At 35.4% G+C, this 14142-nt stretch overlaps 1 protein-coding gene across 1 annotated transcript in view; it reads right to left on the reverse strand.

Moving 5' to 3' along the window:
* THSD7B (thrombospondin type 1 domain containing 7B) overlaps positions 1–13597 on the reverse strand; it is a 718374-nt gene extending 704777 nt beyond the window's left edge. The window contains exon 1 of the mRNA XM_045559264.1: positions 13438–13597. Coding sequence (XP_045415220.1) covers positions 13438–13576 — 139 coding nt within the window. The 5' untranslated portion in view covers positions 13577–13597. The remainder of the gene's footprint in view (positions 1–13437) is intronic.
* Between the last annotated feature and the right edge of the window lie 545 nt (positions 13598–14142).

The raw sequence follows: 14142 nt of genomic DNA on the forward strand, positions 1-14142 counted from the left end.
CAGAGCAGGGAAGTTTTTATTAAGTTCTAATTTGAAAAGTGATTTTTCATAACTAGCCAAACAAGACATGCTAGGAGCAGGAGGCTGCACTACCAAAGCTCCCAGCTAAGTATACACTGGCATATTATCAACATGTTAACAACTACAAAATTTATACTTTGCTTAAATTATTCATTGATTGAATCTTAAAATCAGCTTGTAATACTTGACATAAATATTCTGGGTAGCAGTATCAGAATCCATCTGGTTCTCTGAACTTAAATTAACATAAATGCTGGTAAGTAGCAAACACATGAATGCCCATTTATAATCCTTAAATTTTCCCACCAGTAATTTTAGGAACTCCACTTACAAAAATCGTAACATAAACCCACTGAAATGCAATGAATAAGAGTCTCAGCTACTTGTAACTTTTTGAACTTTATGAAACCTTGCACCATTTAGGGGAGCTAAATATAGCTGTGCTTCACTGGAAACTAAAGTACAAAACCCATTTACATTAACTAAAATACATTGTCCAATTGACTTGCCTTATAAAATTGGACATGTGCTCCCAGAAGAAAAGTTACAGTGTAAAAATACCATTTTAAAATCACATTTAAGAATGCAATAGGCATTTATCTTGCACCTTATAGCTGAATGATAAATAGCAGTTACTTAAACATATAATAATACAAAATACAAATAAATATTAAAAGAAAAACAAGACATTTAACTCCCAAGGGCCTAGAATTTGAGAGCACTAGTGATAGCCTACAGGATTTATCTCTAAACAAAGATTTTAAAAAACAGAAAAGCAATACTTCCTTCCTATTTGAACCAGGTACTCTCAACAATATAAGCTAAAAGACCCTGGCCAGCTCCTGCTATCTTTTAATAGTCTGTTCATTTAACTAAGGGTATTTTTCTTAACATAGTTCACTGGTACTTTAAAGGGTATGTGCTATATTGATTTTTGTGCTGGAAAAAAATGACTCTTGCCATGATAAGGGTCTAGGAGTGGCCTCCTGGACATAAGAGGTAGCAATGATTATTAAAAGTCTCAGTTCCCCACTTTCATATTTCAAGTGAGTTTTAGCACATTGCCAGCTTCTATTAGGCAGAGAGTACTGGAAATAAGCTTTACTCTTATATTTAATATTCAGAAAGTCCAGAAAATTCTATAAAGCTCCCAAATATCAACTTTAAGCAGAGAATAGCTTAATCATTGAATGATAAATTTAATAATTAATCATTGCAAGATACAAGATTTATATTTTCAAAAATCTATTCCATTTCTTTGCTCTAGAAGTCAAAAAACTGAAAAAGAAATTAAGAAAACAACTCCATGCAAGATGACTACAAATATTTATGAATAAATTTAACAAAAGAAGTTCAAGGCTTGTATACTGAAAATTACAAAACATTGCTGGGAGAAATTAAAGAAATGGTGAGACATTCCATGTTCATGGACTTAAAGACTCAAAATTGTTAAGAGAGTAATTCTCTCTAAATTGATCTACGGATTTAACACAATCCCTATCAAAATTTCATCAGAGTTTTACACAGAAATTGTGACATCCTAAAATGGAAATGGAAATGAAAAAGAAAATAGCAAAAGCAATTTTGAAAAACAGAACAAAGTCAAAGGAATTTCACTTCCCAATTTCAAACTTCTTATAATGCTACAGTTATCAGGACAGTATAGTACTGGCTGAAGGACAGATACAGAGATCAATGGAACAGAATAGGCAGTGCAGAAATAACCCCCTATATTTACGGTCAATTGATTTTCAACAAAGACACCAAGGCAATTCAATGAGAAATTTCCATTAAATTTCCATATTTTTATAACAAATTATGCTGGTACAATTGAATATCCACATGCAAAAAAATTGAACATAGACCTTTATTCATACCATACAAAAAAATTAATTAAAAATAGATCACAGACTTAAATGTAAGAGCTAAAACTATGAAAATTTTAGAAAAACCATGGGAGAAAATCTTTGAGACCTTGAATAAGGCAAAGATTTCTTAGACATGGGACCTAAAATATAATTCATACATTTAAAAATTGGTAAATTGGACTTCATCAGAATACAAAACTTTTGCAGTTCAAAAAACACCATAAAAACTGAAAAGACAAATTACATACGGAGAGAAAATATTTGCAAAACTCACATCCAATAAAGGACTTACATTCAAACATACAAAGAACTCTTGAAATTCACTAATAAGAAGACAAAGAATCTAATAAAAAAAATGCAAAAAGATTTGCATAGATATTTCACCAAAGAAAATATACAAGTGTTTAATAAATACTTCTAAAGATAACATTGGTCGTTAGTTAAAGGCAAATCACATCCATAATGAGAAACTATTTCACACCAACTAAAATAACTATAATAAAAAAGACAGACAATAACAAATGTTAGCAAGAATATGGAGAAACAGAACTCTCATATATATTGCTGGTGAAAACGTGAAATGGTTCCGCCACGTTGAAAAATAGTTTGCATTTCTTAAAACGTTAAACGTGTTTTTGCCATAAATCCCAACAATTCCACTCCCAAGAAAAATGAAAGCACATGTCTATACCAAAATTTGTACACTATGCTCAGTAGTAGACAAAAAGTAAAAACAATACAACCATCCATCAACTTGTGAATACATTTTTTAAAATGTGCTATATCCACACAATGGAATACTAATCAGCAATACAAAGGAATCAAACACTAATATATGCTCTAATATAGATGACCTCAAAAACATTAAGTGAAGTGCAAGAAGCCAGCCACAAAAGACCAATACTGTATCATTTTCTTTAAATGAAATATCCAGAGATGGCAATTAATAAAGACAGAAAACAGATTAGTGGTTGCCTGGGCTGGAGGTGGGACCAGGGATTAAATGTAAATGGGCATGCAGGATTTTATTGCAGTGATGAAAATGATTTAAAATTAGATTATGGTGATGACTTGCACAACTTGGTAAATGTACCAAAAACAAATGAATTATACATTTTAGATGGACAAATTGTATGCTATATAAATTATACATTAATAAAGTTGTTCAAAATATAGCCAGTCTTTCAGTCTAACAATTACTAGTGTGTGTCAGTGTAGAATGCCATAAAAGAGAAGTATCCACTTGGCAGGCAACATTTGTTCATCTGGATCATCAAGCACTCAAAATGGTAACTAATTAACATGAAATCTAAGGAAATATAAAAAGTGACAATCTTTTTAGCTCCTGAGATTCCCTTTGGAGAATGGCAACATCATAAGCAGTTCTAAATTCATAGTTTCAAAAGAGAAAAACCTAAGACTTTGTCATAGGAAAACTCAAGCAGTGAAAGGACACTAGGCAAGTGTTAGTTCTGTCACATATCTATGCTATTCAAACTCAATTTCTTCAGTTGTAAGATAAATTAGGATCCCTGTCCTACCTACAACATCCCAGGGCCATTGTGAGGCTCATGTAAGCTAAATAAAAGAGAAGCTGCTATAACATAGTAATTTTTGAACTTATTACCAAATATAAAGATGTTACACTCTTTTTTTCCCCCACATTTCAAGCTTAAACTGGAAGAAGTCAATGGTATGTGCCCATCTAAGCTTAAACGTGGGTTTGATCAAACAGGCCAGCTCTAAGAAAGCTTTGAGACTACATTCTGCCTGGTAATTGCTTTGGATAGAATCCCATAGCTCTTGCTTTGAAAACCATAAAATAGAGTTTTATGAATGAAAATGTCAGGGGAAAACATTGGCGGTGCAATATTTGAAACAGCTTTAAGGTACATGAGGAATACCACTAGAATTATGTAATAAGATAGAAATTTTAAAAATAATGTTTTAGAAAATAAACTTTAAAGTGCCAAAAAAGAATATCTAATGACCTTTAAAAATGATATGTATTATTAGGCGCATGTTTATAATATCCAAACTGCATTATGTTCTACATGTCAGAAGGTGGAGGGACAGAGAATAAGTTTCTTTGACCAACACCCATTTATCAGTGATAAAAAGTAGCATTATTTAAGTGCTTAATATGACTTTGAGCATGGAGTACGCACTTTGAGTATAGAAAATTTAGTTTGGGTATATACTATAGAATATCAACTAGGTTTTACATAGTTTTTCTCATTTGTTCCCATTTTACTGATGAGAAGGTAGAGGGATAAAGTTAAGGAACTTGCTCAAAGTCACACATAGCTTGGCTTAAAACCCAGACAGTCTGATTTCAGTGTCCGTGTTCCTAACCACTCCACCCCCCTGCCTAGTACGTAGTGTCAGCTCCTTTATTATTTACAGGCATTTGAAAAGGGTTCAAAGTTCTATACAAATACAGCTAAGTAATTAAGCCTCAAAACAGGTTTCTAAAAAGGATTAAAAATGCCAGCACTCCTTTTCAACATAGTATGCATACTTAGCAATAGAAATATTTGAACAGCTACATTCAATGAAAAAATTATTGAAACAGAGGGAAAATCTACAAAAAAAAATTCCATATGTTATTCTTACCATTTATTGTGTTACTTTTGCAGTTAAGTGTATTCATGAATGGAATCCACTACTGGAAGATAAAACTACACTTTTGGGGGTAAATTATCAATGTAAGGGGGCAATAATATCACATATTTTCTACATAATCCACAGTTTGGTTCCCATAGTAACTCTAAAGAGAAAAGAAACAAAAAGATGAGATGGCTAATTCATATTTATAGTTTTTCTAAGAAAATAAGCTTTAACAGTACATATTATTAAAAGAAAGTAAATGTGAGTGGTGTTAAATTTATACCCTTTGAACTATTTCTCTGCTTGACTCTTAGATCTCATCTGTGACACTAACGTCTATAGCACAGATGTCATCTGTGGCTACAAAGTTTTGGGACCTTGGTTGAAATCTCAAAATAACTGAATGAAAAGAATAAATCCATAAGGAACCTATGGGAAGGTGTACTTTTTAAAAATATTTGATTCCAATAAGATTGACTGTGCTTTATAATAGCACCTAAGGTCATGACCATAAAGGTAACCTTTATGAATTCATAATACTGTCATTGAGTCTTTAATTCACGTTTCAGTCCCACTTTCATAGTTCTGACTTGTTTTGAACTTTAACTGTTTATTTCCACCATGGAAGAAAAAGGTGAAGGGAGATAATCCAGGTGCCATAAAGGAATTTCTCCATCGATAATCTGATCACCAGACAGAAATCTTTCCCATATCAATGGCCAATCTAGTAGCTCAATCCGACCCCCAATCATCTATAGCCAATGAACATTTGCATCAGGGTTTTTGAAGTTTTAAAGTGGGCAAAGTTGGATGGCCAGTTAATTTTATTATGGGCAGATTTTTTTTAGGATATTCTCAAAGAGAATAACTGAGTCAATCACCACAAAATGAACTCACTTCAACGTGCTATTCTATTCCAGAAAAAAAAAGTCTGTGGTAGAAGTAATAAAAAGTAAACGAGAAGATTTCCCATTAATGTGGGGGACATAACATAAATATGTATTTTCACTCTCTCCTAATGCTCTACTGAAATGACAGCAAAGGCACTAAAACATATGACTCAAATCAACAAGAGGTGTAAAAAGATGAGACCAACAGGATAAGAGTTAAAGGTGGAGAAGACGGCAATCAATTTTGCAACATGAAGAGCAGACAGAGGTGCTCTTAGCCCCTTGGCAATGTAAAGGAAGCTGAAGATTAGGTGCCTACAGAAGAGTATGATGACAACAGCAAAATCCCAATTTATACTTGCAATTTATACAAATATGCAATTTATACTCTGGAAGGCTTAGGAGCTGCACAAAAAGATGAGATCAGAATGACATCAAACTTCTCAGTAACAACACTGGAGGTTACAACACAATGAAGCAAGACTTTTAAAATTCTGAAGGAAAACTAACTGCCTGTTATCCTTGAATTCCATACCAAACCTATCAATCATATATATTGCAACCACAAAGACCCTTTTGGATATGAAAGGATTTGCAGAATTACTTCCGATGTACCCTATTTTAGCAGTACTAGAGGATAAGTTTAGCAGTTCTGGAAAATATGGCAAGAAAGGGAAACACAAAATAGGGTACAAGGATCCCAGATGAGACAGAACAAAGGGATGTTCCACAGATGACAACTGTGCAGCAGCACAAATGGAACCAGGCAGACGGAGGGCTGTGGAAAGATCTCCCAAAGAAAAAAACATAATAGGGTGTTTGGAACTGTGCTCTAGTGTTTCAAAAACTTAACAATGGGCATGTGACACATCAAATGGAGCACTGGGGGAAAAGAAGCAGTGGGCTGGAAGATGACCAAGCAAAAGAAAAAATAAGGTAATTTTTCATTTCTATGTAAAACAAAAAGCTGACAAGAAAGGATGCAAATGCATAGTATACTGCTTGACTCAGCAGAGAACAGTATTGACACAGAATATAAACATTGTTTATTAATGTGAATATTTTCACAGAACTATTTTAAGGACTGCAGTAAGGAGGGGAGGGGCAGATAGATGAGAGATAAATACTCAACTAACATAACAGAAAATCAATGGAAAATAATATATATATACACATATAAATCAAGAAAATATCCATAATGAGCATATGAGCATATTACTCAGAAATATGAAGGTGAATATTATAATAAACAGCAAAAAGAGTTAAAACTGAGTGCCTCTGTGGAATCAAACTGGGAGGTGGGATCAAACAGTAATATCTCATCATAAGGACTGGAGTAATATTTAAATTTTTAACTGTGTACCTATTCTGTCTCTTAAAAAATGAATTCAATATCTTTTCCAACGAGGATCAGCAATAGTACCAGAACCAAGCAACATGAAAATACGGATCCTTTATTTTCACGTTTACTTATTTATGTTTGACTTTGGTTTTCAGTCATTTTATATTCTCTCAGCATATACTTCAAGCTCTAGAGTAACATGGATCCTCCTTTTTCATCGTCTCACTTCTCAATCCCCCTAAACACATGCATGTGCGCACACACACACACACACACACATACAAAAACACACCCAAAGACAGTGCCCCTCATTTTACTTAATGTGCTGGGGATATATTAATATTATGCAAAAGTTATTTATGTTTTAGGTACTTGGAATATATACATGAGTAAAACCAGTAAAATACCTTGTCCTCATGGAGCCTACATTTTAGTACAATTTAGAAAAAATAATAGCAGAGTAATTTATTTTGTGTTATTTAGGTAACACAGCTGTTTTTCTGATCTATTGGGAGGATTATAAAATTAGTGCTTGTGGTCTCTAAGAAAAAATGATTAGAATTTTTAGTAGTGAGCCCCATGCCATATATGTCTATACTCTTTGCTATCACAGATTTAATACTATTGAGAATATGTTACAGGCATGCCTCTTAGATAAACTAATATGCATAGAAGTAATTAAAATGATTTCAATATAATCAAATTCCCAGAAGAAATAGTTTGTGGACTTCTAGCACATATTTTACAAAATAGCTCTTTCCTAGGAACATTTTATTTTCTCTAAAATTCTTAAACTTTAATATATATGTAAAATAAATATAATGCAATTTTTCCTTAAAGTACTTTCTACACTGGAAACATTATTATTTAAACTACAATTAAATATTAACATATGTAAGATACTTTATTCCTTATGCAATGCAATTTTCATAATCTCTTTTTCCTGAAAGATTAATTCCAACTTATCTACTTAGTTCTTAGAACATAGATCATTATTCTCACTCTTTCTATTCATTGAGCAGGAGCTACTGAAATTAAAACTTTCTAAGAGTCTGGCATGTAGAAAGAAAGTTATAGACCTAAAAAGTCAGTAAAATAATTTATGACCATTTATTAATAAAGTTCATATAGCTGTCAAACAATCTCTCTTTTTTTGTGCATCTAAGGAAGAAAAGTATAAAAAAATTGAAGGCAGGCACAGAGGCTCATGCCTATGATCCTAGCACTCCGGGAGGCCAAGGTGGGAAGGTCACTTGAAGTCAGGAGTTTGAGACCAGGTGGAGCAAGAGCGAGACCCCATTTCCACCAAAAATAGAAAAAATTAACCAGGTGTGAAGGCTCAGGCAGGAGGATAGCTTGAGCCCAGGAGTTGGAGGTTGCAGTGAGCTCTGATGATGCCTCTGCACTTTAGCCCTGGCAACAGGGCAAGACTCTGCCTCAAAAAAAAAAAAATGTATAACATAAAAGCATAAATAAATATTTTAAACATGAAATTATTATATAATAATGATAGAAATAGTAGCTAACAGTTACTGAATAGCCCCTACACATTAGGTATTTCAACATATTGTCTTACTTCATTCTCAAAACAGGTTTATTATTAGCCTTATTTTCAGATAAATAAATAAGGTTCAGAAATAAGGATAAATAACTTTCTCCCCTTGGACATGTGGGATTTGAACGTAGGTCTACCTGTGTCCAAAGCTTCAGCTCTTTCTACCATGCTAGAGTGATCTCTTAGGATGACTTAAAGGCTATCACAAAAGTCTGTTACGAAGAAACAAATATGAAGGGTTTTTTTTTTTCAGACCTTATTATTCAAAACAAAATTTGTTTTCCAGTCTTTTTATAACCTCTTTTGCAAAATGTAATTTGAGGGTGCTAAACATGTTTCAGAACTACACAGCGATGATGGTTCTACCACACTGTGGTGTACTAAATATCACTAAATTGCATCCTTTAAAATGGATAAAATAGGAAAGTTTATGTTATCTGTAGTTTACCACAATAATTTTTTAAGATGGCATTTGGCTCCCGAAAGGAAGTATATTAGAATTGTATCCTCTACATATTCAGGATCACAAATTTCAAGCCCACATCTTCATTTCTAAGGCTACACGTTTAAATTCTACCTCCTTAGTAGGGGCTCCCAAATTTATATCTCTAGCAGAAACCTCTCTCCTGAATTCAGACCCCATGTATCCAACTTCCTCATCAACACTTCCACATGAATTCCTATCAGGATCAAAAATTTAGCATGTCCAATACTGAGCTCCTAACATTCCCTCCATCCCAGCTTCTTGATAGTCAGCCCATCTTAAACAACGGCAACTCCTCTTCCATCTGCTCAGGGCAAAGTCAGCATCACCTTGTGTCGCTTTCCCTCCCACCTCACATCAGGAAATCTTGATGGTTATACCTTACATAAGGGCTTCTCAATCTGGGCACTACTGACATTTTGGGGATTGATAATTCTTTGTTGTAGGGAGCTATCCTGTGCATTTTGGGATATTTAGTAGCATTCCTGGCTTCTACCCAACAGATTGCAGTAGTACCCCACCCCAGTGTGACAACCAGAAATGTCTCCAGACATTGCCAAATATCCACCGCAGGGCAAAACCACTCTTAAGTACATCCACAATTCAACCCCTTCCCCCCACCTTCACTGCCATGACCTTGGTTCAAGCTATCGTCATCACTCCCCTCTTTATTTCTGCAGGAGCCTTCTAACTGGCCTCCCTGCCATGCTCTTCTCAACTGGCCATCCGCAAGGGTCCTCTTCAAATCTTGTTGAAAAGAAAGTCAGATCATATCACTACTCTCTCCAAATGCTTCAGTGGTATCCCATCTCACATGGAGTAAATGCAAAAATCTTATTTTGACCTATGAGGACACAGCTGGTGTGAGTCCTCTCTGACCTCTCTCCTATCTCCCTCCCATGTTCACTCTGCTCCACACACTAGTCCCCGCTCTGGTCCTCAAGCATGCCCCACACACTCCCACCTCAGGGCCTTTGTCCTTCCTGTTCCCCCCACCTGGAATGTTCTTCACCTCAATATCCCCATGGCTAACGCCCTTCCTTTCTTCAGGTCTTTACTCAAATCATTTCCTCAGTGAGGCATCCCATGAACAAGGTATTTAAACTTTTAGTCTTCGCTACCAGCATATATCCCTCTTCCTGGCCTTGTCTTTCCTCCCCAGCATGGGCCACCGTCTCACGTACTCTCCATTTAACTGCTGTTCATGTTTATTGGCCTCTCTAGGAGGACCAATGATTTGACTGCTTTGTTCTCAAACAACGTACCTCATGGGTTTGTTACCATGCCTGGCACATAGTAAGGAATCGGTAAGCCTTATTAGAATGAGTGAACCTCTTAAAAACAAAACTGAGGAATTTTTTAAGAGATTCATGCTATTTACTGTGGTGTCGGAGATCATGATCTGCTCACCTCTACAGAACAGACAGGCATGAATAGCCACATATTTAAACTTAGAACAACAAGCAACACCATTCCTTATCTCATACCCTTGCTGACAAGTCCTTCTTTCTTGGCATAGATTACAGATTGCCTGACCCTAAATATAGAACAGAAGATCTCACCACAATGGCAGGCATTCAACAGCCTTGCCAGATCAATGACCCCATTGCCAACAACTCACCAGCCACTCCCTCTGTACAGAAATCCTTAGAAACTTAATCTGTCATTCACTTATTATTCTTCAATCCATTGTTTTTCCAATGCCAAGACTCACCTAGAAATGCTTCTACTTTTGATGAGATTGACAAACATTTAACTTACTGATTCAGGGGGGGAAACAATAGAGACCAATAAAAGAGCTTCAGTGACTGGCACTACAATCTAAACCTACAGAATGGTTTCTAGGTTTCTAAAATAAAGTATAGTTCTCTGAATCTCCATGGAAATCTGTTCAAATTCCAGATTAAGGTGGACCTGAGTCCCTGGATTTAATAACATACTATAAAAATACAGCTCATTTCAACTGCAATACAGCTAAAAAATAAAATGTAATAAATTCATCCATAAATAAACAGATTCTAAGATGTTGAGGTTGTCTTGGAAGGTGATGGCCCAGAGTTGCTTCAAGGGATATGATCCTCAAATCGATCTGTTGCTTACCTTTAAAATAATGTTGCATTCATGTCAGCATTATTTATAATAGCAAAACAACTAGAAACCGCTGAAATGCCAAGCAATAGGGGAAGAAAAGATAAGGCAACGGGGGACTAGTTAAATAAATTATTGAATAAAAGTACAAGAGAATACTATGCCATCATTAAAAGATGCAGTTGACCTATGCACGCTAAAATGTAATATTCATCAAAACATCATTATATAAGAGCAAGCTGCAACAAAGGGCCCAGAGCATGATTCTGCTTATAGGAAACACGTGTGTATACATACGTGCATATAGGAATGAATTAAATGTTTTCAGATCCACCATTCTCCACCCTGCTTCCTGCCCAAGAAGTTCACTGGTATTGATATACCAATGCACTCCCTTGCCTTGTGGTTTTGGGCTGGATTTACCCAATGGGAGCCCTGGCAGGAGACCTGAGGACAGAAGGAAAGTAGGGTGGGGCCCTTCATTCCCCTGGCCCCTTTCCTATTTTTCACTGCAGGTTGTTGTATCATCCCTCTAAAGGTCACTGCATCTATCAGGCATCCTCTGCATCAGGTTGTCTTTCCAATTCCAGGAACTAGTCTTTCTCCTGGGCCCTGCAGGCCTAGGAGCTGTAGAGACTCCCAACTGATATCACCCAGGGGCACTGGCACAGCCCCTTACTGCTGTCCTTAAACCCTGCCCCCATTTGCCCACTTTCGTAAATAATCCTTTTATTAAACTCTCAATTACCTATTTTGCACATGCCATTTCTTTCTTGGCAAAACCTAATTGATAACCATAATTATATGTGTATATGTATGTATACTGTGTGTGATTTATGTACACAAGTATGCATAAAGGTGTTCTTATGTACACGTACAAGGAAAATTTCTGAAGGATACAAAACGATTGGAAAGTGAAATACATCTGGACTTCTGCTTTTAATTTTGTACCTTTAAGTTTTTTTCTACTTTCAAAGTATCGGTTATATACAAGTAGTTTGGTTGAAAAGCAAAACTAAATGGGGAAAAATGTATATTACCTTTTCAAAGGCACTGTAAGGAGGGAAAGAAGGAACAAATACCAGAGGAAATGTGAGTAGTGACTTAATGCTCATTTTAAACCATGATGAAAAGGGTTCTCACTTCTACCACTGCAGACTTGGTTCTGACCATCTTGTCCCAGTGACCTGTTTTTAGAAAACCATTCTTACTTTTAAATTTACTTCAAAATAAGCCCATTTTCTTAACACATCTCACTCGTGTTTCAAATTTGCTATTTACCACTTTAATTGCATTTGGGGGGGGAGACTTTAGACAAGAGGATAGTCATAAAAATGGGCTTATTTTGACTTGATAAAATGTTTGTCTTTTGTGATTAAAACAAAATAACCTCACCACAGAAATGAAATATTCACTTTTAGGACTATTTCCAAAGCTTCTTAAAACTACTGTGAGAAAAAAATGCAAATCCCTAATGTGATATTGGAGCTCACAATTAAATTAATTTATAGGGGCTTTAATGCAATTAAATTTCCTCCAGACTGTATCTCTAATGGTGCCGGGTTTTTTCACTTAATATACTTCAGAGCATAATTCACTTTCATTTTTGCAAAGTCATTTAAATATTACAAATATCACTTTTGTACATATTTCCATGGTGACACAATACGTTTGCAGTCTATTTAATTTATGGATGATGAGACCAAAATGAAAACTCTTTGAGGACCATAGATCTTCTACAACATCACATTTTCCAACTCCATGATACTAAGTGTATAAGTTATCTGTATTTGCAAGAAAGGACTCTTGAAACAGTAATAAATGCTTTAAATGATCTGATTCTGAAACTTTAAGAAAATTAAAATCCAGAGCAAAGAAAAGCATCAGTGATACAAAGAGCCAAGATGTTCAGGGTTCATAATTTAAGTTAATAAATTATTAGGCTTTGAAAGTAAATTTAACAGATCTTTTCCACAGCCAAATTAAGGAAGTATTTAGAGAAGAATGTACGTTATATATAAGCCACCAAACCTCAGCTCAAATTACTCATATACATAAAGGATCGCATATGAGGTAACTAAGGGTCCCAAAATACATTAAAGCAACTTCATAGTCACAACTAATGACCAAAGAGGTTAGGATAATTTTTCATGCTCCCAAACTTGGATATACAAGATCTATGCTGCATATAGCTAAATATTTTGAACCCTGAAAGAAAGACACCTACAAAACTGATCCAAAGCATTCTTAGCCTGAGGATACAAGCTAAATTCAGATGTCATTTTTGCTACAAGTGTGCTGCACAGTGGTGAAATATTTGACAAAGGACACGTAGATGTAACTATGGAAATCATAACTTTAATTGACAACAACATGAAAATTCAGGAGGATAACAAGCATCACGGACGGGAGAGACAATTATGCAAGAGTAAAAATCCCATGTACGCTGCATGATAAAGACAGCCTATTTTTCCTCTCTAGATGTTTCCCACTACTCCACAAATAAGAAGAACAAGAAGGGAAAGAATATTCTTCTCATTAATGAAAATGGGACAAAGGAACAGCCAGGGCATTCCTACCTGGTTTCCAGGTGAACTGATTGTCCTTTTTGCCTTCCAAATGAGCTGCATGGGGCAGCAAAAGAGACAGTAATAGAAATAGCTTCCTCATGCTCCTCCATACCCAGCAAGTGACAGCCAGAGTACTCTTTGGAAACATTCTTCAGATTTTCAGCCTTTTAACTTGCCTAAACCTAAAAGAAAAAAAAGAAGAAGAAGAAAATCAGGTAAGTTTCTTCTGTACAAAATGATAAAAACTCACTTTGACTGCTAGAACCTTTTCTATGATGGTATTGTCAATTTTCCATTACCATGAAGATAGTACATATAATTTTAACATTTTCAGGTCAGCAGTTAATCAGCCACATTTTCAATCCTTACCCATTGAAGGTATCATCAATTCTACAGATGCCAAAGTCCCTCCGTCAGTTTACTCTTATTTTTAAAAGCAGAGTTGGCAGGTACTTGGTATGTTGCCTCCCTTCTACTCAGCCAAATTCCTTGAGGAGCTTGTGATTTGGGGAAGGAGATACACACGCATAACAAAATCCAAAATAGGACAAGGAATGCTCTAATAGCGGTATTAAGAAAGTGGGAAGGAAAGATTGAGGACAAGGCGATTAGTTCCTTAGTGCTAAGAAAAAAGAGAGGAGAACCTCACACAGGATAATACTGGAGAGGAGCCTTGGGGAAATATAAGGACTGGAAGGAGTCAGGAAGGGAATT

This window comes from Lemur catta, chromosome 8, assembly GCF_020740605.2.
Source record: "Lemur catta isolate mLemCat1 chromosome 8, mLemCat1.pri, whole genome shotgun sequence".
In the NCBI taxonomy this organism is placed as follows: Eukaryota; Metazoa; Chordata; class Mammalia; order Primates; family Lemuridae; genus Lemur; species Lemur catta.